General features: G+C 42.3%; 1 protein-coding gene across 1 annotated transcript in view; it reads left to right on the top strand.

Annotated features, from left to right (window-relative positions):
- The first annotated feature begins 9,837 nt into the window (after positions 1-9,837).
- Positions 9,838-25,777, top strand: part of obsl1a (obscurin like cytoskeletal adaptor 1a) — a 20,872-nt gene continuing 4,932 nt past the window's right edge. Inside the window, exons 1-18 of the mRNA XM_085449822.1 lie at positions 9,838-10,230; positions 11,598-12,860; positions 14,558-14,827; positions 15,095-15,355; positions 15,790-16,095; positions 17,053-17,319; positions 17,406-17,681; positions 18,100-18,214; positions 18,430-18,590; positions 18,786-19,058; positions 19,167-19,442; positions 19,552-19,827; positions 19,910-20,185; positions 22,677-22,952; positions 23,041-23,310; positions 24,757-25,023; positions 25,098-25,367; positions 25,481-25,747. Of these exons, the coding sequence (XP_085305948.1) occupies positions 11,672-12,860; positions 14,558-14,827; positions 15,095-15,355; positions 15,790-16,095; positions 17,053-17,319; positions 17,406-17,681; positions 18,100-18,214; positions 18,430-18,590; positions 18,786-19,058; positions 19,167-19,442; positions 19,552-19,827; positions 19,910-20,185; positions 22,677-22,952; positions 23,041-23,310; positions 24,757-25,023; positions 25,098-25,367; positions 25,481-25,747 (5,296 nt within the window). The 5' untranslated portion in view covers positions 9,838-10,230; positions 11,598-11,671. The remainder of the gene's footprint in view (positions 10,231-11,597; positions 12,861-14,557; positions 14,828-15,094; positions 15,356-15,789; positions 16,096-17,052; positions 17,320-17,405; positions 17,682-18,099; positions 18,215-18,429; positions 18,591-18,785; positions 19,059-19,166; positions 19,443-19,551; positions 19,828-19,909; positions 20,186-22,676; positions 22,953-23,040; positions 23,311-24,756; positions 25,024-25,097; positions 25,368-25,480; positions 25,748-25,777) is intronic.

Raw genomic sequence — 25,777 nt, 5'->3', positions numbered from 1 at the left:
GTGACATGAGGGACTGCAACATTCTGTGCTTCACGGAGACATGGCTGACCCCCACCATGCCGGACCAGGCCTTAACTCCGTCGGATTCATTCTTTGTGCTCCGCGTGGACAGAACGGCAGAGTCGAACAAAACCAAAGGTGGAGGAGTGTGTTTCATGGTAAACAGAAAGCGGTGTGATGCCAGGAGCATTTCTACTCTTTCCAGCAGCTACTCGCCACATCTGGAGTTCCTGAGCATTAAGTGCCGCCCTTTCTATCTGCCCCGTGAGTTCACCTCGGTCATCGCCACGGTGGTCTACATCCCACCCCAAGCGGACACAGGTATGTAGGGATGGGTATCGTTTAGGTTTTATCCGATACCGGTGCCAAATCGGTACTTTTGAAACGGTGCCGGTGCTTAAACGGTGCTCGAACCGGTGCTTAAAGAATGGAGAACACAAAATTGGTCCAAAAACCTCTCATGTTCAGCTGTTTTTCTGTAAAAAGATAACAATGTTAGCCTTTTCTGCAGCTATGGGGCATATATGGTATCACTCTTGGCTGGAAGCAGTGCTTAATCAATGGAAAAAACACAAACTTTGTCCAAAAACCTCTCATGTTTAACTGTTTTCCACTTTTTCTTTGGTCATTTTAGCCTTTTTGGCCAGGGTGAAGGGAGTATCTGCCATCAAACAAGAAGACAGCCGCATGTAGCTATGATGATGTTTGCTAGTTCACCTTACATGCATTAATGTAATAACGTGGTTAGCCTACTCAACGTAAATCACACAAGAACAACATTAAGCTACTCACGCAGAGAAGAACGGCTGCTGCTGCCATCAAATACGGCGCATTTCTCGGCTTTTAAAAAAACGCTATGCGTCGCCAGGTGTTTCATCGGATTCTTGGTGTTACCTCCTTTGACAGTATCACAGTATCAGCTTAAAGCACTTGTTGCAGGCTGCTGAGTTTGCATATTTTGCTGTGAAGTACAGCCAGACTTTTAACCGCTTCGCCTTGGGCATTTTTAATCTGTAGCTCTGCGCTAACAGAACGTACGTACCTGGCCCCGCCTACTATTCTCGGAAACGTAAAACGATTGGCTAAAAGTGTATCACAGCTCAGGAAAAAAAAAAGCACCGAAATAAAGCACCGAAATGTGCGCTGTTTTTCGGTCTGGCTACTACCGTTTATGTCAGAACCGGTGCCATCATGGCACCGGACACCGGTACCCATCCCTACAGGTATGGCTTTGTCCGAATTACATGATGTGCTGAGCTCGCTTCAAAACAAGGACCCGGGCGCAGCCCTCATTGTAGCAGGAGACTTTAATAAAGCGAACCTCAGACAAGTCATGCCAAACTTTTACCAGCATGTCTCGTGTCCAATGAGAGGGGATCGAATTTTGGATCACTGCTACACGCCATACAAGCAGGGCTACAAAGCTGTCTCACACCCGGCTTTTGGGAAGTCTGACCACAACGCCATCTTTCTCATTCCCCAGTATAAATAAAACATACGGAGGGAAGACGTAACCACGAGGGAGGTAAAACGGTGGACTGCCCAATCAGAAGCTACGCTACAGGACGCACTCAACGACGTCGACTGGGACATGTTCAGAGCATGCGCAGTCGACATCAATGAGTTTACGGAAGTAGCAGTATGCTTCGTCAATATGCTAGCGGAGGAGATTATCCCCACTGCGAGAGTCACCACATTCCCAAACCAGAAACTGTGGATGGACAGAACAATCTGCACTGCAGTAAATGCCAGGACCGCCTCCTACAACGCGGGTCTCGCCACTGGCGATATGAGCGCCTACAAAGCGGCCTCATACGGCGTGCGGCGCGCGGTGAGAGATGCCAAACGCCAGTACCGGGAACGTGTGGAGTCCCGCTTCCACCAGGGCAACACACGGAGTATTTGGCACGGACTATGCACCTTTACGGACTACAAAGCCAGGGACACTGCGCCGATCAACGCCGACTCTGCATTCACCAACGAGCTGAATCAGTTCTACACCCGTTTCGAGGTTAGCCAGGCGGCTAATGCTATCTACCGCCTGACTACCGAGGACAGTGACGTCATCAGCGAGAGACCGGTGACCAGCATCGCGGAGCATGACGTCCGAGCGGCATTGAGGAGAGTGAACACAAGGAAAGCGGCGGGGCCAGACGGCATCACCGGCCGTCTGCTGCGCTGCTGTGCTGACCAGCTAGCAGGTGTGTTCACTTACATCTTCAACGAGTCCCTGGCGAAGTCTGTGGTCCCCACATGCTTCAAAAGATCCACCATCATCCCTGTGCCCAAGAACAGCAAACCCTCATCCCTGAACGATTACTAGCCAGTTGCACTGACCTCGGTAGTAATGAAGGTGTTTGAGAGGCTGCTGAAGAACATCATCTCCTCCTCCATCCCAGACACCACAGATCCGCTGCAGTTCGCCTACAGATCCAACAGATCCACAGAGGATGCCATCGCCCACGTCCTACACACCACTCTCAGCCACGTGGACAAGAAACAAAGTAACTATGTGCGAATGCTGTTTGTTGATTACAGCTCAGCGTTTAACACAATAGTGCCCTGCAGACTGTTCACAAAGCTCAGGGATCTGGGACTTAACAGCCGTCTGTGTGCATGGGTGTTGGACTTCCTCACTGGCAGAACTCAGGTGGGTAGATGCGTCTCTAACAGCATCACCATCAACACAGGAGCACCTCAGGGATGTGTCCTCTCACCACTGCTCTACTCCCTCTACACTTCAGACTGTGTGGCCACCCATGGCTTCAACACCATTGTGAAGTTTGCTGACGACACAGTGGTGTTGGGTGCCATCTCCAACAACGATGAGGCGGCCTACATGGATGAAGTGAAGAATCTGGCATCATGGTGCCAGGACAACCACCTCCAGCTGAACGTCGGCAAGACCAAGGAGCTGGTGGTGGACTTCAGAAGGGGTCAGCACAGAGACTACAAGACCATTATCATCAATGGAGCTCCAGTGGAGAGGGTGCAGTCCTTCAAGTATCTTGGTGTCCACATCTCCTCAGACCTGACATGGGCTGCCCACATTCAGATCCAGACCAAAAAGGCTAGGCAGTGCCTGTATCACCTACGACAACTGAGGAAGTTCAGGGTCTCTCCAAAGATCCTCAGGATTTTCTATACAGGCGCTGTGGAGAGCATCCTCACACAGAACATGACATCGTGGTTCGGGAACAGCTGTGTGAAGGATCAAAAAGCTCTCCAGAGAGTGATCCGTACAGCAGAACGCTGCTGCAGGATTGCTCTTCCCCCGCTTCAGGACACCTACACCAGGAGATGCCGGATTAGAGCAGCGCAGATACTGAAGGACCCGTCCCATCCTGGCAACAAACTGTTCCAACTTCTGCAATCTGGTAGAAGGTTCCGCATCATCCGGGCAAGGACAGAGAGACTCAAGAGGAGCTTCTATCCCCAAGCCATCCGGGCCCTAAACACACACACCCGCCCTCTCACATCATCTATAATTGACTGAGACAGGACTCTCTTCCAGACACTCTAAACCAAGGAACAATGTACATTCCAAATTCCTTTAATTTTAAATATGTTTACATTGTCTATTCTGTAAAATAGTCCGATGTCTATTCATATTAATGTACAGAATTCACCTGCTTGCTGCTACTACTGCACATTCACCCAATGTATATACTATATATATAGATATAATGTTCTTCCTCTACCCCCCCCCCCCCCCCCCCCCCCTCCATTTTTGCACATGTCGAGGAGCGTGTCAGGCTACATTTCATTGTGTGTTATACTTGTATAACTATGCATGTGACAAATAAAGAACCTTGAACCTAGTGTTTCCTCCCTTAAATGAAGTATCTACTTTGCAAGTATTGCAAGTTGCCCTGTTATCATCCGTTCTCGTAAAGTATGACCAAACTTTTTAGCGTTTGAGCCGCTTAGTTTCCTACCAGGTAAATGACACTCCGCAACGTGGTGACGTCATTCGGGACGACTGGAATCGATAAGGGAATTGTTTGTGAAAATGGCAAACAATTCCAAGGAATTGAAACAGTAGGAACCGGTTCTCAACAAGAACCGGTTTTCGATACCCATCCCTATATATGAGTATATATTTCTAAGCATAAATGACAATCCAACCATATAACCTAACAGTTATTGTTACACCATTAACAGCTATCACTACTACTACATTACTGCTAAAAATAAATCATAATCATAGTCATAATAATATTTATGAATGACATACTAAAGAGCAATAATGCCATATAAATAATGAATTAAGCACTTACTGATACCTTAATAACACTTGATAGTGTAACAGCATTTGAAAATGTTACCTATTAGTTTAGCAGCGGCCAAAGGGGAGGAGTGCCAGCAAAAGTTCACAGTAGCTTATTAATCAACCTTTAAAAGAATGTCAGAGAAATTATGTCACCTATCATTGGTGCCAAAATACTGACTTAAGCACAGCATGTACTGTAATCAGTATTCAGTTTCATGTAAGTTTCATCATACAGGACATGTACAGCTGATTTAAGATCAAAGATTTTGGAGACTTAAATTATTGAGCTACTTCTCATCATCATTCCTGCAGTGAGGGTGACAGTCAAATTCGTCTTCAAGTGTTTGTAAGTTTGTCTTGTACTAACTTTTCTAGTCATCCAGAGTAAGTAAGATTACAGCTCTTACTTGCTGGCACTTATTCATACTGATTTTATTTTTAAAGCTTTTTAAATTTCCGTCAATTTATATCTTTTTCATCTACATTAGCCTCAGTTTTGTTATTTATGTGGTAGTAGGTGTCAGGATGTCACATTAGTAAATGCCATGAGAACCTTCACAGACAAATGCCATGAATGTTTTTTGCCATGTTTGAGAGGGATACTGTTTTTTTAATTCATACAATCTGACATAATTTTGTGGTTTTACATCAAATCATCTGTCTTGCAATAACTGCTATTAACAAAGCACTTAATTATATTAGGAATTATATTTCAAAATTGGATATCGGAAGTAAGCAGCATGGTACAGAGATATGATATCATACAGAAGACAAAGACAATAATAATAATAATAATAATAATAATAATAATAACAATAATAATATAGTTTCTGTTGCCCATATCAGAATGTACATTTTCATGCAGTTATTTTTTTAGTTTACTTGACAAAAACAACATTTATTTCAACAACTAGAAGTATAAAAATCCTAAGGTAGCAAGATGCCAAAAACAAAACAAAACAAAACAAAAACATGCGGAGCACAACAAACTTTCCTCAAATAAATGTGTTATGTATTCGCTTTTGTCTGAAATTGTATTTTTCTCACAATATTGTCCACAACAACAAATGATCAGGGACAATACAGGCAGGAAAAAAACACACACAAAAGATCTAGATCCAAACATTTGCCTGCACCCCTGTTATTTACTAGCCAACATAACACTATGCTAGATTTATGTCTTTTTTAATATTTTTTGTGAAAAAAAGAAAAAAACTTCTTTACCAAAAGACTTTAGGAACCAGAGAGGTCTTATTTGAGCTGAAGTCAGGGTATATTCACTACTGATGTCAATGTTATGCTTACAGAACAATTCGAAAACTGCCACTAAAAATACTCCAAACTTAAAAATACAAACACATTGTGTTTATATTTTTAAGTTTGGAGTATTTTTAGTTGGGGGGGGGGGGGTCTATGAGTGCACATATATCTTTGTCTTTCTGTGTGTCACTAGTGGGTGGGTGAGAGTGAGTGAACAAGTGGTGTGTGTGTGTGTGTGTGTGTGTGTGTGTGTGTGTGTGTGTGTGTGTGTGTGTGTGTGTCCCGGTGGGATATGGTCGCCTCTTTCCAGTGGACGCCTCTGCCCCTCCCTTAGCCTGGACCTTCCCCTTGTCAGGGGAGGTGCTGACGGATGCTGGGTGCCAGGTGGATCCTGGGTGCCAGGGGCCCTGGGACCCTGCTCTCAACTCGTACCTGGGTGGCTTTCCTCTAGTTGCCTGTTGCCTCTGGTACTCTTTGCATGGGCACCCCATCTGCAGCCTCTCTCCTTCTCCTGCAGGGATGAGCGTGTGGATGTTGCCGAGATGTGTGGCTTATGACATAGTATGACATTGTCATGCTACTCCACATATAATGTAATATATGAAATAACACAAAAAGAAAGAAAAAGATAAAAGATTCACATGAACAAGAGGAGCCTATAGAGATTCTTTGTAGCTGTTCTTGCAAAAGCAAAATGTGTTCGGCTTATGGACAGGTTTAGGTGCTGGCTGTTTTTAGTTTTCACTCAAGAAAAAAGCAGATATGATTTGCCCCCAAATCAAATTGATGTATCTGGCTTGTGGGGCTTAGATTATATAGGGCTGTGCAAAAGTCATGAACCATGCTTCACTTCTTTGTTTTGCTAAAAAAAAAATGGAAACTAGGTTATTTAGTGAAATGTGTGCAAACTTTCAGTATATAATAACAGTAAGTCAATTCACAACTATAACAAGCTTGAAAGTCAATATTTGGCATGACCCCCTTTATTCTTCAACACAGCCTGATCTCTTGTCGGCAGCTTTTCTGTAATTTCTTTAGAAATAGTTCTCCAGGCTTCTTGAAGGACATCCAAAGCTCATTTTGTTCTGTTCTCTTTCCAGATGATCCCACACTGCATCAATACTATTGGGTACGGGCTCCAGGGAGGCCAATCCATGACTAAGCTGTTATGACACAACACCAGTTCATCAGAGTGAGGTGCCTTTGCATGCTTGAATGATTCACAGGCCAGTGTTAGCTGTCTTAAAAAACAAAAACATTCATCTGAAAATAGGTATGAGTACTGGACTGAAAACAGGTAAAAAGAAAAAAAAAGCAGACAATGTGCATAGAATAACTTTGAAATACCTTCAAAAACCTGGAGAACTATTGCTCAAGATCCCCACTAAAAATTAAGAGGGTCAATGGAAGTAAAGACTTGCAAATTAGGAATGAGTCAGCCCTGTCACGCGGGGTTCAGGTCACATGAGTCAGGACTTTGGGACAGTGTGGCAGTGTTTGTTGAGAAAGCTTTTCCTATAAAGGAAATGTTACTCGCATTCAGACTAAAGCTGCCTTCATTTCCCTGAAAGAGAGTAGAAAAATGACCTCCAAGGTCACAGGTAAATGGTAAATGGACCAATTCTTAAATAGCGCTTTTCTACTCTTCTGGAGCACTCAAAGCGATTTATACAACATGCCTCATTCACCCATTCGCACCCATTCATACAAGCACTTTTCTCTATTGTGATAATGGTGATGATATGAACTCAAATTTTGGTACAGATACAGCAAACTGTGCTCACAGACCGATTTCAACAAGTACGCACAGAGATTTCTCCAGATTCTGTGAATCTTTTGATAATATTATGTACTGTAGTCAATTTTATAGACACTGTTTTTTACAGAAAGGCAAACCTCTGCTCATCTTTACTTCTGAGAAACTCTGCCTCTCTAAGACGCTCTTTTCCTAGTCAGTCATGTTACTGACCTGATTCCAAGCAATGTAATAAGTTTGTCCAGCTGTTTCTTTTCAGTCCTACTTGCTTTTCTAGCCTTTTGCTGCCCAACTTTTTGAGACATTGAGTAAGTAGTTTTTATGACATTATAAAGGCAATAAAATATGGATTTCTTTGGAACTTTTTTGGAGTTGTGTCACACATATACACAGAAGTTTTTTTTCCCCAGCAGGCTTGCTGGTTGCACGGAAAAAGCGGAAGAGCCAAAATGTGAGTGATCACTTGACTCTGTTGTTGTTGATATCTGTGTCTACATCATCTGCCAGTTCAGTATCCCTTTCATTTTCCGTACACCTTCACTCTTGTCTTTTACAGCAGTGATGAAGGTTGAGATGGATGGGGTCCTGTCTGTCTACGTGTGCGTGCCTCCTCTAGTCTCTGGGGACATAAATACTTCATCCTGGGACCATAATGTTTTTGTAGATTCCCAGTAAAATCAACCATCTTAATAAGACTGCAATGACAAACAGTTTAGCAGTGATCAGAACTGAACTCTCTTTTGTCCAGAGAAGGCCACACATTTCCAGAATGATCATTCTATTTTGATTTCATGCTCTACAAATAAGAACTTAACACATCTAGTGGACAGTACTGAAAAACAGTATTTCTGTGTATGGCTTTTAACTTAGTGTTGTACAAAAGGCTTTTAACCTTCTGAAATCTAAGCATTCTCACTATATGAATATTTTTATAACTTTAACACAGCACAGAAGAATAGTTTCCTTGGTTTGAAGCGAGGGTGATTGACATATTGTTAAAGACCCCATGGTCTCAGTCAATCCTCTTCAGCTTTTGATATTGAAACCCAATCTCAGGACAAAGAGCAGAACTGTGCTTTTAATTCCTGGTACACCTAACAGCTGCGGGGATGACTGCATGGATTGTAATGTCAGAGGTATAAGTAGCCTTAAATGGGGCAAGCAGTGTAGTGTGACTCCTCCAAATGACTGTGGTATTAATTCATCTGTTCAGTGATACATACTTGATAGATCACATCGCATATTTTATTTAAAACCCTATAAACCCATATATAAAATAGGAATTTCTCATCATTATACTCACACTTTAGGGAAGTTTAGTCTGTGCTTGACATGATATTCCCGGTGTGTTAATTCAGCGCCGTCACAAAGGGGTCAAAGTTATGTGACCTGTATTCAAGGTCACATATCCGTGACGACAGGTTGCATGCAGTGTGTATCAGTGGCTTCGGCTGTCCGAAACGCTCCACTTGAAGAGATAGGGCAGAGAGCTGTTGTCTGAGAATGCAGGCAATATGTGTCAACACCAAATTCAAATCTGCCACGGAAGGAGACAATTGATAAGTGAACAAGCACCTGTGCTCGCAGGGGGAAATAAAAATACTAAGATGACGACATGGGTTTAGTGTTCATGTACTGCTCACCTATACTGTGTATCTTTTAGACACAACTGGAGAGGTGAGTAGTTTTTGATCACGTAGTTTGAAATCTGACGCCAGTTGTATGTTACGCATCTTGTTTCATGTTTTAAGTTTTTCCAACAATTTATAATCTTCTGAATCACCTACCTGTCCAGACTTGTACCACAAAGGGGCCTGAATTAAAATAAGTGTTATCACCTTATGAAATTTTTGTATTATTTCTCTTCAAATCACAGTGTTATATGGGTCTACATATAACTCATTTATCACTGAGAATAGATTTTTCAATTATTAATATGTGCTGAAATACAAACATACAAACATTTTTGACACACAAAAAGAGAGATGAAGCGCAGGGCGTGGAGCGTATTAATATGAGTTGTTAACAATGCTTGGTTACAAAAATTATGGTAGTTACTATGTTACAATTGTGTAACATTAACTGATGATGCAGTACTAAGATAATATATATATGGCCGTGTATCTGAAAGCCATGACATAGTCTTTTATCTTTTTAGCGTGAATTGCATTATCATGACACCAAACTCTTTGTTTCACTTCCATCTGTTGATCATCCCTCAGTATAAACCATTTTCTAATGTGTGACACTAATTTGACCCTATTTATGGGTCAGCGTGACTCATGAGGCAAGGAGCTTCAGCAGGCAGGGCGTCCTTTCTCTTCTAAAGGTTTAACTCAGGATATCTTTTAAGCTGAGTGATCCATCGCAGAGCTCGGCCCCCTTCTATCTTCAGCGAACCATAGCCTGTCAATGGGGAGCCTAACTTTATCTGGCCCAGTGTCATTGAAGCTGCTGGTATTTTTAGGGGGTGGCTTGCAGCGGCAGCAGCTGCAAAAGCATTTACTGCCCCCCACCACCAATTCCAGCTCACTCTCTCTCACACCACACTCTTTAGCTATTGGACAATGACAGTATCAGAGCTGACGCATAAACCAGGCACTCAGCTGAAAGGCTGTGGTCATTTTACTCCTTGCCACCTGCAACCCAACACCAGACTGAGGGGACACAACTAAGATATTACTATGACTCTGGACCACCAAATGTGAATGGAAGCTACCATTTTTCTCAGCTGCGTTGGTGTTGAGTGACTAGCAGGTGCTCCAAACAAGACAAACCAGGAAAACAAGGAACATGAGCAGAAGACTCTAAACGTGCTTCTTGAATGCTAACCTAACCAATGATCATCCAAGTAAACTGATGCCAGCTTGTATTTTTAAGAATAACATTTTAAGGCATCACAAGAGAGACAAATGCTATAAAGACAGCATTTCTTAAAGCGGTAAGTCTATCCTCTGAACTCTTTTTTTGTGTCACTGTGTAACTCTCTCCTGAAAATGCCTGAGGACGATCTTTTCTTTACATGTGCCAACAAAACATTCTAAGACTGACTGGGATGTGCCTCTACTTGTCATAAAGTTGTATGACTTTATGCTCTTTAGATGATTTCCAAGCGTGATGTGTCACAGAGAACAAATGGCTGCCGTTCTCAAAGCAAAAAGAAAGGTGGTGACAACACAGAGGAAACAAATGAGCCATGAAAAGAGACAAGTGGCAGCTGCATTACAAATGGAGGCTAAAGCTTTAGATCAGAGATGTCAAACTCATTTGACATTGTGTTTATCTATTAGTAAATTACTTTGGCTTAGCGTGAATGGTAATGGGGCAGATTTTTATCAGTCATAAAGGCTGTAAAACCTTTGAAAATACAGTTCTAAGTCAAAATCTATTACTTCCTTCGCATTTTCAAAAGCTGTCAAGTGGGCTCGATTTGAGTCCTTGCCGGGCCAATTCTGGCCCCCAGACTTTATGTTTGACACCCTTGCTTTATATACTGAATTGTTTAAGTTGTTGCTAGAATGTTACAATGAGCTGACAAAGAGAAGCCAACAGTAAGACTGCAAACAGCATTCTGTACACATGAATGTATATAAGGGATTAGTTGGTCCTAGTTAGTGACTGCAGGTGTGTTTGTGTGTGCTATGTGACACAGAGGCTCCAGCATCTTTTTTTGGACAGACTGCTTTATAAATACACTCTTCACTGAGCTACAGCACCAGCTGTGAGACAACCAAAAGTGTTTGCTCAATACCCACCTCGCAAAACCACTAAACTTCTTTACTTCAGCTTTGGGAACTATATTGAGTATTCAGAATTTTTTAAAATTTGATTTAATTCAGTTTTATTTAAATGGTGCCAAATAACAACAACTGTCACTTCAACACACTTTATATTGTAAGGTAAAAGCCCTACAATAATGGAGAGAAACCCCAACAATCAGAAGACCCCCTTGAAAAAAGCACTTGGCGAGAATGGAAAGGAAAAACTCCCTTTTAACAGGAAGGAACCTCCAGCAGAACCAAACTCAGGGAGGGGCGGCCATCTGCCGTGAAAGGTTGGCGATGGGAGGAGGAAGACAGGAAAAAGATACACCGTGGAATTAATGGAGATTGATCATTTTATTGTATTTTATAAAACTGTTCACTCTGCATTCTGCTTTCAGTTTGAGTCAGATTACTGATGAACCCATCTGGGACACAATAACCACACAGTTACTGTTTAGATGGTGCTTTGGGGTTTGAACTCAAAAGCTGCACTCATGGCAGATTTTAATCATCTACTGAACTAATAATCTTCTTTCTCTTTCAGCTATTTACAAAACAGAAGAAGATCATTTTGAGAAGAAACTTCTTCATTCGACCCAAACAAAAGGTGACATCACCATGGATATTTTTGGTGGCGCACCTCGTGTTTTAGGCTATCCACGTCCTGTAGTGGCCCAGTGTGGAACAGATGCAACACTGAAGTGCCAAATCGGTGGAGACCCACGCCCAGATGTGATCTGGGAACGCAAAAATGTCCAGATCCTGTCTGAAGGACGCTACAACATCTCGGATGAGGGAAAGGTTTACTTGCTGACTATTACCAGAGTGACCCAGCAGGATGCTGGCCAGTACATCTGCAAGGCTAGAAATAGCATAGGAGAAACCTATGCAGCAGCCTCACTTAAAGTTGAAGGAGAGGCCCAGCAACAAGATGAGGACGCAAGACAGTTAGTGGTCAATGGTGGGGCACAGCCTATGCAAGAAAATGGAGAATTTGTGGGACACCTAAATGGCTACAATGCAGTGCAAAATGGTGAACACTGCAAGGCAAATGGAGGGGAACTGAATGGAGAATGGAACAGCAGGCTAAGCAAAAACCAAGCAGAGGTTGATCTGACATCTGATGACAGACCGCGATTCCTCATCAAGCCCCTGTCTCTGCGTGTGGATCGAGGCGAAGACGCTGCCTTCTCCTGTAAAATCTGGGGGACTCCTCTGCCAGAGGTGATTTGGGAAAAGGATGGGAAGAAACTCAATGACATCTTTGAGAGTTCTCACTTCAGCATGAGAAATGAAGATGGTGGCTGGTTCCAACTCAAGATATATCGGACACGTATGCCAGACAAAGGCGTCTACACCTGCAAGGCCGTCAACTGCCATGGTGAGGCCCTGGCTGGGGCCGTCCTTCTTGTCGAACCTGTACCAGAGCGAGGTGACAGCAAAACATCCTCGACTGGTCACACTAACAGCCAGTGGTCACCAAAGCACAGGGGTGGGAGGCCCAGTTTGTCAAGGATCACAGCAGAGCCACCTGTCGATGCATCAAAAGTGAAGAAATTTGCAGTAGCGGAGGGGAAACACGCCAAGTTTCGCTGCTTTGTAACAGGGAAGCCGAAACCTGAGATCATCTGGAAGAAAGATGGAGTTCCCCTAGAGCCTGACAGACGTCATCTGATATTTGAGGACAGAGAGGGCTACTACACCCTGAAGGTGCTGTACTGTAAAGTGCAGGACACAGGGTTGTATGTGTGTGCAGCATCAAACGCGCTGGGAAACACCCTAAGTGCAGTTCACCTGTCCGTCAAAGGTATGGCAACCTGTTCTTTTTTATGGAAGAACATGACATGTGATATTCTTCTTGAACAATATTTAACCCAAATAATGTTAGTCCTCTGTGTTCACTGAATGCTACAAGTAAATGGAAAAAGTGATTAAAAGAGTAACAGAAACCACAGAAGGTGATTAACATTGAAACATTATTATAAAACCTCTGAAAATAACTACCTACACAATTTAATCATGGCACCTTTTTCCATGTGATTTAACCAAGTACAATAACCCATTTTTGACCATGTCAAACCAACACATTTGGCATTTGGTGGCTTGATGTAATCAGATTACGTTGTGTGTACTTACATTGACTTGAAGGGATTTAAGTATATAGAGTGAAATTTGTTTTAATTCATTCTACACAAGGTAAAAACTTCAGGGAAACGCAATGAAATCTTGTTGTTTGAACACCTACTTTGTTAGTCAAGGCAATTACTGCTAGTCTTGCGTAATGAACCAATATGCAGGTTGATGATTTCATAGAGACAAACAACCATTTGCACTTACGTTCATGGGTAATTTAGAATCACCAATTAACCTAACTCCAATTACACACTGCAAACTAGGCAGATTGTGGATTTGAACCCAGGCCCTTGTTGCTGTGAGACAACAGCACTAACCATCACACCACCAAGCTGTCAATGCAGGCTTAACAAAATGATTACAAGGCTTGATGCAGAATTTTCTGTAGGTTTTTGTCCTTGACAGGTTAAACCACAATAAATAGCAATAGCATACACGTGGTGTGGGTGTAGCTGTCTGCCTCTTAAAACTCCAGCAATTTTCCTGCAGTTTGACATCTAATATGATCTTGTGAATTTCGTGAGTCCAGTCAACTAACCACGCTTACTAGATTGTATCATGTCATCTCAACAAGAACAAATTAAGTTGCTGAATTTCATACAGATGCTACATGATTTAATTATGTTCACCTTAGAAACATGAAATTATTTAGTTGAAATTACAAGTTTGAATCTTTTACATGTAACAACCACCCAATTTCATTTTTTTGAGTGTAGAAAACATTTCATTGTACCAAATATTATTCCTTAAAGCAGATTAAATTGCTTTCATGCTGTTGGAACCTTTTGAATAACACAAAAGAAACGTCTTTCTTTTCAAGACATTAGTCACTGAAAATGGACAACTGAAATGAATATGTATATGTCCAGTTACAATAAATGAGGGCATATCTTAAACCATACTAATAAAACATTATACCATGAGCTGCAATTGTGAGGGCTGTGCATAGTTAGAATGCTACCCCATTCATATGTGATTCATTCTGCATCTGTGAGCTGCCTCTACCATAAGAGTCAGTTTAGTTAATGGGCTCAACATGCCAGTCATTAACATACAGATAACATGACGGAACATTACCACTGCTAATCACTGCTTGAAAACTATTATATGGTAGCAAAAGAGAATCAAAAATTAAGTGTTTGCGCTAAATTTTTTCATTTCCACACATTATATTTTAATTATTATTTTGAGTTTGAGTTTTTCTAGGCCTGCTGCCAATGCAATGAATTTGAACTGTCTTCTAAATCTACGCTATAGCACTGCGAAACAGCTTCTTGTTTGGCATCTCCATCAATCCTTGCACACATGTACCCATATATATGTACGATTCATCCACTTTGGACCAAAGATAACGTTGTCCTTATTCTTCAGGCCCTGCCGTGCGGTTCAGGCGCCCGTTAAAAGACGTGGAGGTGAAAGAGCGGGACGTTGCCGTGCTTGAGTGTGAGGTACCTGATGAGTCACTCCCAGCTGCCTGGTACCTGGAAGACCAGAGGCTGATGCCCAGCAGTAAATATGGGATGGAGCAGAAAGGAACCAAACGAAGACTCACTATTCACGATGTGGGAACAGACGATGATGGAGTCTACCTCTGTGAGATGCCTGATGGAGCAAAGAGCATTGCTGAGCTCTCAGTTAAAGGTACACTATGAAAAATAGGCTATGGTGCATCAAATTATTGTAAAAAGGGATGGTATTTCTAGGACTAGTACTTCAGGAAGACAAAATTTCAATGCACACTTGCTTTATCGCATTAACTTAATGATATCCATTCATGTCATTATTTCAAGCTAAATGATCTCTGTATAAACACCTGCTAGCACAGTGTGTGGTCAAAGGGGGAAACTACCTGATGCAGCTTTTAAGCTTATTTTGAAAAACTATTTGCATTGATTTTTATCCGTACAGGTACTATTGTTCGTAAGCTTCCACGAAAACTGGAGGTCCTGGAGGGTGAGAATGCAGCCTTCTGCGTGGAGGTGGAGAACGAAGACATGGAGGTCCACTGGTTCAAAGACGGGTTGAAGCTACATGAAACACACCAAACAATCCTCAAGTCTTTTGGCAAAACTCACATTCTGGTCTTTGTCAACGTGGCCTATCACGACTCGGGAGTTGTGACATTTGTCGCAGGACGATCCAAGACTTCATCACGCCTCAAAGTCAAAGGTAATTTAGCAAACACTTTGTGTAAATGTTTGTTAAGGGTTTTTTTGCCTTGATTTGAAGAAGCTTTGCAGGTTGTGTTTGAGATTTAAATAAACATTTATTTCAGGTTTATTTGTTGCAGGATGATTTTGTCTTTTGTTACATTCAGTAGAGTGTTTTTGCTGGGGGTGAGAGTGGGAACTCTGATGGCAAATTTATTTTTAGAAGGAGTCATATGCAAAAATGTAGGCTCACTTGTCTAAATGTATTAATTTTAAGACAAAATGTGTTTTTATTTAATTATTTTTACATTTGTCTAATAATACATTACAATTATTGCTTCTGCTTGTATACTAATTAACTAACTAGTTTCAGTGAATTTAATGATGCCTTCTGACAATCAGCCTTTTATCAATCCACCCTTATTACATTCTTTATTCTTCTTTGTCTTTCAGCCACACGACACTGCCCACCTATCTGTCCGGTGGGAGTCAAAATGGATGTAGACAGACCCAACAGTGCGCTACTTAACTGGGATCCCGCCCCCAGTAGTCAGACCTCCACCCGCTCTGTGTTTGTGCTGGAGATGCAAGAAGTGGGTTCTCAGGAGTGGCAGAAGTGTTTCACCTCAGAGACCGCCACCTCAGCTGAGGTCACCGGTGACATTGTACGATGCGAGGGCAACTACCGTTTCAGAGTTTGCTGCATTAACAAATATGGACGAAGCGGCCATGTGGAGTTTCCCAAAGTTGTCCATCTGGGTGAGGAGCACACGGCGACAGATTTTACATACAGATATATTAAATGTCATTTTTTTAAAGTTTTACTTGAAACTCTTCTTTGAGGTGAATATAATTTTATTCAAAAACACTACAGTTTACTTTAAATATGAAACACAAAATTGTATACATTTTTAGGTAGAGCGTTTGTTTTTTTAACTTGCTGAGAAACCATGGGCATATAAATGTTAATAATTTTTCTTCTTTTAATTATGGTTATTTCAGTTATATTGTGCTTAAATTTGTTGTGGGTGTTTGATGTGGTCTCCAGTGTGGCAAAGAAAAGTGTTAAGGTTTAAGCGAACAAGGACATGTAGTTATATTTATCAGTGATAAACATAGATATTATGTAGACTGGAGTAAGAGAACTAATATGAAACTATAATGACAACCAAACAGCTGACAGTACTGTAAAATGACAATTTCCTTCTGCTAAATTTAACTTCCAGCACTTTCCTGTAATTTTCTAGAGTAAACTACGCATTATTTGTTGACTAATAATGTACGACATAGGATATGTTTATAGGACTAAATTGAGCAATTTAAAAATATGGACCAATATTTTTTTCTTTCAGACACCAATGATAAAATGACAATGAGTTTAAAAATAATCTTGCTTTAATGTCACAACAAGTCATGTATTAGTCATTTATGCACTGCCAGATCTGCTTGGATCAGCTGGTTGATGTTTTGTGGCAGTTCAGACATTGTTGCCAACAGGGAAGTTGCAGAGCGCCCTCTGGTGGCAGACTATGCAAGCTGTGCAAAATCAACACATAACATAGTAGAAAGACATTTTTCCTGTCTCTTCTTTACTTTTTAATTCTGTTGTAAATTCTGATGCCAATATATGTGCAAATAGCTAATATTATTAGGGCCAACATATCTGTCAGGCTTAATTGACTAATACCTGTACTGTACTTCTTCTGTACTTGCTAGTTCCTGGGCCCAAGATCCTCAGCCGCCTCCAAAGCTGTGAGGTTGTAGAAGGACAAGATGCTCACTTATCCATTGAATTGTCTGCCCCAATGGTTGGAACCTGGTTTCTCAATAGTGCTCAACTGCAGCACGGCGGACGATATTCAATACAACACAATCAAACAAAGCACTCAGTGGTGATCCATGAAAGTCGCATGACAGAGGATGAAGCAGAGGTCACCTTCATAGCTAACGGAGTCAGGGATTCCGCTGTGCTCAACGTTAAACGTAGGTGTAAAAACCTCTGAAAAACCTGTGATTGATGCATTTTTTTTAAGTTTGCTTATTTCTGTGTTCTTTTTTTTTTTCATCAGCTGCCGTGATGAAATTCAGTCCTCTGTCAGAGTTAGACAGCAAGAAAAAGGTGGACATAGGGGATGCCATTGTACTCTACTGTGAAGTCTCCCATCCGTTTGCAAAAGTATCCTGGTTCAAAGATGGCAAGGAGCTTCAGGTCTCAGATGGTCTAAACATCCAGGCGGATGGGAATATGAGGAGGATCGTGATCCAGTCAGCTGAGGAATCTCACTCTGGAGTTTACACATGTGAAACTTCAGGGGATGTCATCACATTCAATGTGGATGTTGCAGGTAATTGGTTTATGAACAGATGACATGCTGATGAGCTTCTTTAACATTAACATAGACATTAACATTAACATGGATATTAATTGACCATTTTGTTATATTTACTTAAAGAATCACATGTTAATTTTCTTATACAGGAAAATGCATACTTAATATACTATCTGGATTTCATATCATGAAAATACTGATGTTTCTTGGATTATTAAGTGACACTGAATATAAACAACTGTGTCTCTGACTGATTTTTATGTCTTGTAAGAAACCAAAACCTTGTTTAAAACCTGTGCTAACACATTTGGACCACATCTGGGCTTATTATTAAACCATACCAAGAATCACTCCAATTTTTACAGGGCTAGTTCATGTAATACCTTGAGCTCCAGCCATTGACATGCAGTCTTCCTTCTACCCTGTTTTTAAGGTCCTCCGGTGGATTTCAGTCCGGTCGCTGAGGATGAACTTCATAAGAGCAGCATGGAGTTGGACCCTGTGGTGCTGGTCTGCCATGTCTCCAGAGATGATGCTGAAGTTGTGTGGTAAGACTGAAGAATTCCTGTTTGCAAATAAAGACAGATCTGTAGATCTGTAAAGTCTGTAGTCTTCTGTGTTTCCAGTGTCTAACTGTTCAAATACTTCCTGCATCATTTTGTTTACTGCACAATCAACCTCTTAGTAGGACACAGGTTTTTTTTTAATGTAACTAAAACAAACTCTTTGAGACTCTTTACAGTTATCTGTGTCTGTGTCCCAGGTATAAAGACGGCTGTGAGATCAAGCCCAGTGACAACATAACTCTGCAGGCAGAAGGAACCATGAGGAGGTTAATTATCCGCTCTGCAGAAACCTCAGATGCTGGAAGTTATACTTGCCAGGCAGGAAACAGCAGCATGGAGTTCACAGTCAATGTCCGAGGTACACTGACCTTTCTCCTCCAACTCCTGTTGGTAAAAACAAAAGGCATTTAACAACATATTTTGGCTGTGTTTTGGCCCTGAAGTTTTAAAATGAGAATAAAAAGATTAAAGGTGGCATTGTGGAACAAATAGATTATTAATTCATTGTGAGCACCATTTGACCTCGCTCTTATTACTCAAACAAAAAACACAGAGCCTCCAGTGATGATAGTGGAACCTAAAGACGATGTGGTGATTGAGAGCTACATCTCAGAGGAGATCCACCTGCAGTGCGAGCTGTCTCGCTCCAGGGGGAAGGTGCGATGGTTCAAGGATGGCCTGCAGGTGGCAGAGAGTGAAAACATCCAGCTGATATCAGAAGGCCCTTACAGGAGGCTGACAATTCTCTGCAGCTCAGAGGAGGATGCTGGAGAATATGTCTGTGAAACAGATGGAGACTCCATCTTCTTCCAACTTGGTGTTAAAGGTAAAACTTTAGTGCTCACCTCTTCTAACAGATATCAAATTGAAACATAGAGAATCTACAAAATAAGTTTAAATGCTTATTTTTTTTAATATCTTTCACTTGTACTAGATCCACCAGTAAGAATCATTTATCCCAGTGAATCAGAGCTGGAACTGACTCACTTGGCATCAGAGAGGCTGGAGCTCAGCTGTGAGATCTCAAAGGCGGATGCTCCTGTGCGCTGGTTCAAAGACAGTCTAGAAGTAGAGGCAGGGCACAACTTGATCCTGGAGGTGGACGGGGCCCAACGGAGGCTCATTATACCCATAACCACTGTGCACGACACGGGGGAGTATGTATGTGACACAGAAGATAACTCTTTGGCTTTCCTAGTAACTATTACAGGTAAACAGGCATACATTCAGGCTAATTATTTATGGTCTATACATGGTCACTCAGTAAACGAATCATCACATTACATTTTACATACTTTATTTCTCTTTGCTTCACTTAGAGCCACCAGTAACGCTAACTTGCCCCAAAGACATAGCTGAAAAACTGGAGAGTCTTGCTGGCAAACCAGTGATTCTAGAAATTGAGGTGTCCCGACCAAATGCAGAAGTCAAGTGGCTGATAAATGGTGAAGAAATTCAGCAAAGCAGCAATGTCACCATCACAGAAGATGGGCTCATTCGTCGTTTGACAATTCACTCTCCCACTCCTGAGGATTCTGGCAAATACACTTGTGACGCTATGGATGATAAAATTGATTTCCAGGTTAAAGTTTCAGGTAAGATGCAGCAATTGCCTCGGTATGAGTTTTCTGACCCATTGTGAAATTTAAAGATAAATGTTCAATTCTGTGTCCTCAGAGCCACCAGTAAAGATTTTAAGAAAGTCAGAGATCAAGAACAACCTAAAGTTCTTGATTTCTGATGACATTGTGCTGGAGTGTGAGCTCTCCAGAGCCAATGCTGTTGCCAAATGGTACAAGGATGGCTGTCGTGTTCAGGGTGATGAAAGGTTCTGTGAAGAGGAAGAAGGTCCTTTCCGCTCGCTCGTCATCCTCAATGCTGAACTCGAAGATTCAGGAGAATATTTTTTGGATGTCGGAGATGACAGTATCAGCTTCCAAGTTACAGTAGAAGGTAAGGTTAATATGGCTGAATGTATTTTTCTTCTTTTTTAATTTTTTCTTAGAAAGCAGTCGTGCATATTTGTTTAATATGCACATTGAAATACATATCCTGGTCAAAAAGGACTCCAGGTTTCCTCACATGGTTACTGCAGACGAAAACAATGCCATCCATGGTAAATACAGTCCCAATCAAAAGTTTAAGACCACTTGGAAATGACAAAATATCATATTTTGCATGGTTGCATCTTAACAAGGTTCCAGGTAGAGCTTCAACATGCAACAAGAAGAAATGGGAGTGAGACAAAACATTTTTTTGAGCATGCAATTTATTGAAAACAACACTTAAAATGAAACAGGCTGTTTTACAGGAAAAAGCACCTACTTTGTTTTTCTGCTGTAGCTTCCGTATTTTGCTTTTTAAAAAAATGTTTTTTCATGTGTTGTGAGACCAACGCATCGCCTTGAAAGGTCTGTTTGTGAAGTGTTTGAGTGCGTGCGTGTTTAAATGATGGTATTTCATTTGATGTAGCCACATATAGGCCTAACACTCCACCCAGTGTTTCACAGTTATGACTGATGTCGTTTTATTCTCGTTTATTGCAGAGCAAAAGTATTTTTTTGCTCTGGTCAGAGGGCCCGGTGGTGCCAGTGTCCGGCAGCCTCGCCTCTGTCAGTGCGCCCCAGGGTGGCTGTGGCTACAATGTAGCTTGCCATCACCAGTGTGTGAATGTGTGTGTGAATGGGTGGATGACTGGATGTGTAAAGCGCTTTGGGGTCCTTAGGGACGAGTAAAAGCGCTATATAAATACAGGCCATTTACCATTTACCTACTATGGTGCATAAAAAAACATCACAGGTGGGATCTGCTTGTCATGCCAGTAACACTGGAAACCATCAAGATTTTTTCTCATCAGAAAATAAAACTTTCTACCACCTTTCAGTGTCTCATGTCCAAACGGTCAGTTCTGTGGCGTTCAAGGAGACGAGGCCTTTGAAGATGTTATTTTGTTTTTGAAGCCCTTCAGTCTCATATGCTGTCTGAAGGTTATGGGGCTGCAGTCAGCACCAATAAAGGCCTTAATTTGGGTCAAGGATCGTCCAGTGTCTTGACGGACAGCCAATTGGATCCTCTGGCTCAGTGCTGGTGAAATGTTTTTGGGTCTTCCATCATAACCCTCAGGTTCATTAAAGAAATTCCAAATGACTGTCTTACTGCGTCCCACCTCAGCAGCGATGGCACTCTGTGAGAGGCCCTGCTTATGCAGTTTAACAACCCGACCATGTTCAAAAAGGGAACTTTTTTGACTTTTTAAGATCCTACCATGCAAATATGAGTTTTTGCCATTTTTCAAGGGGTCTTAAACTTTTGACTGGGACTGTATCTGGTTAGACACCATGTTACTAAGATTTTTAAGCGAAGTAAAATAGTCAAATTTTTATTTGAACTTAGAGGTTATACGGGCTTTTATATCTTTATGCCTGCAGTTTAACTAATAGGTGTTTCATCTAGCTTTATTGACACTGTCAATAGAAAATTGTACTTAGTAGTCAGTATAGACTTTTAATAAAATAAGTTTGCATATGATAGAATACTGCATGATGACCTCTTTATAACTCAGACTGTTTTTAGTTCACTGTGACCCGTTATCATGCAGGGAAGGAGCAGTACCTATTAGTGCTAGATAAGAGCTTAACGAGCAGTTTCACTTCATGCCAGGTAGAGAAGCCTCTCCTGGCACACACGCACACACACACGCGCACACATCCACATTCCAATGTAATAAACGAATGCACCTACTGTTGTATATAAATAAAGACCAGGACAGTGGCAGAGCGCGAGTCCTTGAGCCACTGCGAGCACTCTGTGACTGCCCTTGCAAGTAAAAACTGCAGCGTGTGTGTTTCTACTCTCTGACTCTCATGCTGAAGAAGTGTCTTTAGAATATATCTCTTGACAGACACATAGAGCTGGGTATCATCTGCATAGCAATGCAATTGTATGCTATGGTTTCTAATGTTACTGCTTAAGAGGAGCATTTATAATGTAAATAGAATTCGTCGGCACAACTGGAACTCCGATCTACATGAACAGAATGTCTCTGAGAGACTCCGTTCTGTCAGAAGCCATGACAAGGTTATTCATAACCTCCATGTCAATGCTGTTTCTGTGAGGAATTCTGAAGTGTTAAGTTTTATACATACCATTCCAATGAAGATAAGCAGTTAGCTGTTTTTCAAGTACTTTTTAAATATTTATTTAAATAAAAGGTTAAACTTATTTTTTGAAAGGGATAAGGCTAAGCATCTTGCCTTGGACTTTTTGAAAACATTTTTGAAAACATTTCAAAACGGCAGCTAGTATCTGGCAGGATCAAGTAGTTATAATTTTGGCTTCCACTGGCATGATATTATCACAAAAGAGCTATCTCTGTATGTACATTTTTTTCAAAAGGATATTTCTGGCAAAACTTTGCATGAATTAATCCATCTTCTTCCCTCAGAGCCTCCAGTGACCATTGTTGGAAACTCAAATGACCTTGAATACCAGGAGATGATGGCAGGCGATGACCTGATCCTGGCCTGTGAGGTATCTCGTGCTAATGCCCCTGTCCAGTGGTATTGTAATGACAGGCTTCTCACCAGTGATGACCGGACCTATATTGAAAGCTATGGGACATTGAGGAAAATCATCATTTCCTGTGTTCAGCCTTCCGATTCTGGAAAGTATGTGTGTGACGCTGTGGATGACAAGATGGTCAGCGTTATACGCATTCAAGGTACGAATCCACAAAATAAGCCTTCACAGCTTTAAAGAAGAGAAAAAAGGTCATATAACTTTCTTTTAAATTTTCTTTTCTATCAAAGAGACTCCAGTTACATTTGTGAACAAGGAGGATGACATTGTTGTGACGGGTTACGAAGCAGAGAGCGTGACCTTGACAAGCTATGTTTCCAAGGAAAGCGCTCTAGTGCGCTGGATGAAAGACTGGTCGCCCGTTGAAGGTGATCGTTACCGAGCACTCATGGAGGGCCATAAACGCACTTTTACTATCGAGCCTTTGAGACGCTCTGATGCCGGCGAGTACACATGTGACATCAACACAGACCAGATGCACTTCAGCCTGCTGGTGAAAGGTTAAAATTTTGTTTTGCATTTTGAACAGCTATGTACACTCAACAAAAATATAAACGCAACACCTTTGTTACTGCTCCCATTCCCCATGGGATGGACGTAGAGACCTAAAATTCATTCCAGATACACAATATAACCATCCCTCCCAAACAGTGGTCACAAATCAGTCCAAATGTGTGGTAGTGGGCACATCTGCTATATTGAGATAATCCATCCCACCTCACAGGTGTGCCACATCAGGATGCTGATCTGACATCATGAGTAGTGCACAGGTGTACCTCAGACTGCCCACAACAAAAGGCCACCCTGGAATGTGCAGTTTTTTGCGCTATTGGGGGTCTGGGGACCCAGAACCGGTCAGTATCTGGTGTGACCACCATTTGCCTCATGCAGTGCAACACATCGTCGCATGGAGTCTATCAGATTGTCAATTGTGGCCTGTGGAATGTTGGTCCACTCCACTTCAATGGCTGTGCGAGGTTGTTGGATATTCGTGGGAACTGGTACACGCTGTCGTATACGCCGGTCAAGCACATCCCGAACATGCTCAATGGGTGACATGTCCGGTGAGTATGCTGGCCATGCAAGAACTGGGACATTCTCAGCTGCCATCTGCCCTGAACAATGTGAACCATGATTCATCCGTGAAGCGCACACCTCTCCAACGTGCCAGACGCCATCGAATGTGAGCATTTGCCCACACAAGTCTGTTACGGCGACGAGCTGGAGTCAGGTCAAGACCCCGATGAGGACGACGGGCATGCAGTTGAGCGTCCCTGAGACGGTTTCTGACAGTTTGTGCAGAAATTGTTTGATTGTGCAAACCAATTGTTCCAGCAGCTGTCTGGGTGGCTGGTCTCAGACGATCTTGGAGGTGAACCTGCTGGATGTGGAGGTCCTGGGCTGGTGTGGTTACACGAGGTCTGCGGTTGTGAGGCCGGTTGGATGTGCTGCCATATTCTCTGAAACGCCTGTGGAGACGGCTTATGGTTGAGAAATGAACATTCAAAGCACGGGCGACAGATCTGGTTGACATTCCTGCTGTCAGCATGCCAATTGCACGCTCCCTCATTGCTTGTGGCATCTGTGGCATTTTGCTGTGAGACAAAACTGCACATTCCAGGGTGGCCTTTTGTTGTGGGCAGTCTGAGGTACACCTGTGCACTACTCATGATGTCAGATCAGCATCCTGATGTGGCACACCTGTGAGGTGGGATGGATTATCTCAATATGGCAGATGTGCCCACTACCACACATTTGGACTGATTTGTGACCACTGTTTGGGAGGGATGGTTATATTGTGTATCTGGAATGAATTTTAGGTCTCTACGTCCATCCCATGGGGAATGGGAGCAGTAACAAAGGTGTTGCGTTTATATTTTTGTTGAGTGTAGAAAGCCTCAGTCTGGCCTATCTTCTCATATCAACTTTGATTTTCTGTATTACAGAAATGAGAATTAAGTTCACAAAGCCGCTTAGAGACACTGTGGCCCACGCTGATGGTATGGTGACCCTTCGGTGTGAGGTGTGCAAGCCAAAAGCGGACGTCCAGTGGTTAAGGAATGGAGTAGAGGTGGTCCCAAACAGGAGATTCTCCATTAGGGCAGATGGAGTCGAAAGAAGCTTGACCATTCATCGTCTATCTCGAGAGGATGCTGGCGAGTATACCTGTGAGTCCAGAGATGACCGGACTGTTGCAAAACTGAGGGTAGAAAGTAAGTATGCATTGAAATAGAGTTCCTCTCCTCTTTTCAATGAGATAGCAGCTTCATAACTTTTGTCTTTTCAGTGCCCCGAGTCATTGAGTTCCTCACTGAACTCCACAACACTACAGTGCTGGAAGGAGAAGATGCAACCTTTAAGTGTGTGGTTTCCCCAGAGGATGTCCAGCTGGTCTGGCTCATGGACAATGAGCCTATCACTCTGGGTGATCGTTTCCAGGCAACCCACAATGGCCTGTGCCACACCTTGGTGATTAAAAAGTGCCAGATGCTGGACTGCTCAAAAATTACAGCAGAAGCTGAAGGACAAATGAGCAAAGCCAGCCTCAAAGTTCAGGGTAAGGCCAATCGTCAAGGTTAAAAGAGATTAAAATCCATCCATCTATCTTCTATCTGTGATCATCAGATGATCAGCAGTTGATCATTTTTTTCTGACTCTTGTAATGTTAAGAGGCTCAGGTCATGTTTACTAAGAAAATGGAAGCTGTTATGGCAGAGGAGTTTGGTGATGCCACCTTGGAGGCAGAGATTAGCCTGGAGGCCGGTGAGGTCCAGTGGATGAGGCAGGGGGTGGTTATCCAGTCTGGTCCCCGACACACGCTGGCCCAGAACGGCTGCAAACGCAGTCTCACCATCCACAACCTGACTCTGTCGGACAGGGGGACTTACCGGTGCGAGACTCTGCATGACCGGACGCAGGTCAAACTCAATGTAGAACGTAAGTGAACTGCAGCAGATAATGCCGATA

This window comes from Copadichromis virginalis, linkage group LG23 (assembly GCF_057382275.1).
Source record: "Copadichromis virginalis isolate Kocher_CV1m ecotype Utaka linkage group LG23, C_Virginalis_male_GT1.1, whole genome shotgun sequence".
Classification (NCBI taxonomy): domain Eukaryota; kingdom Metazoa; phylum Chordata; class Actinopteri; order Cichliformes; family Cichlidae; genus Copadichromis; species Copadichromis virginalis.
Note: the sequence above shows the minus strand (reverse complement) of the source record. Positions and strands in the feature narration are given on the sequence as shown.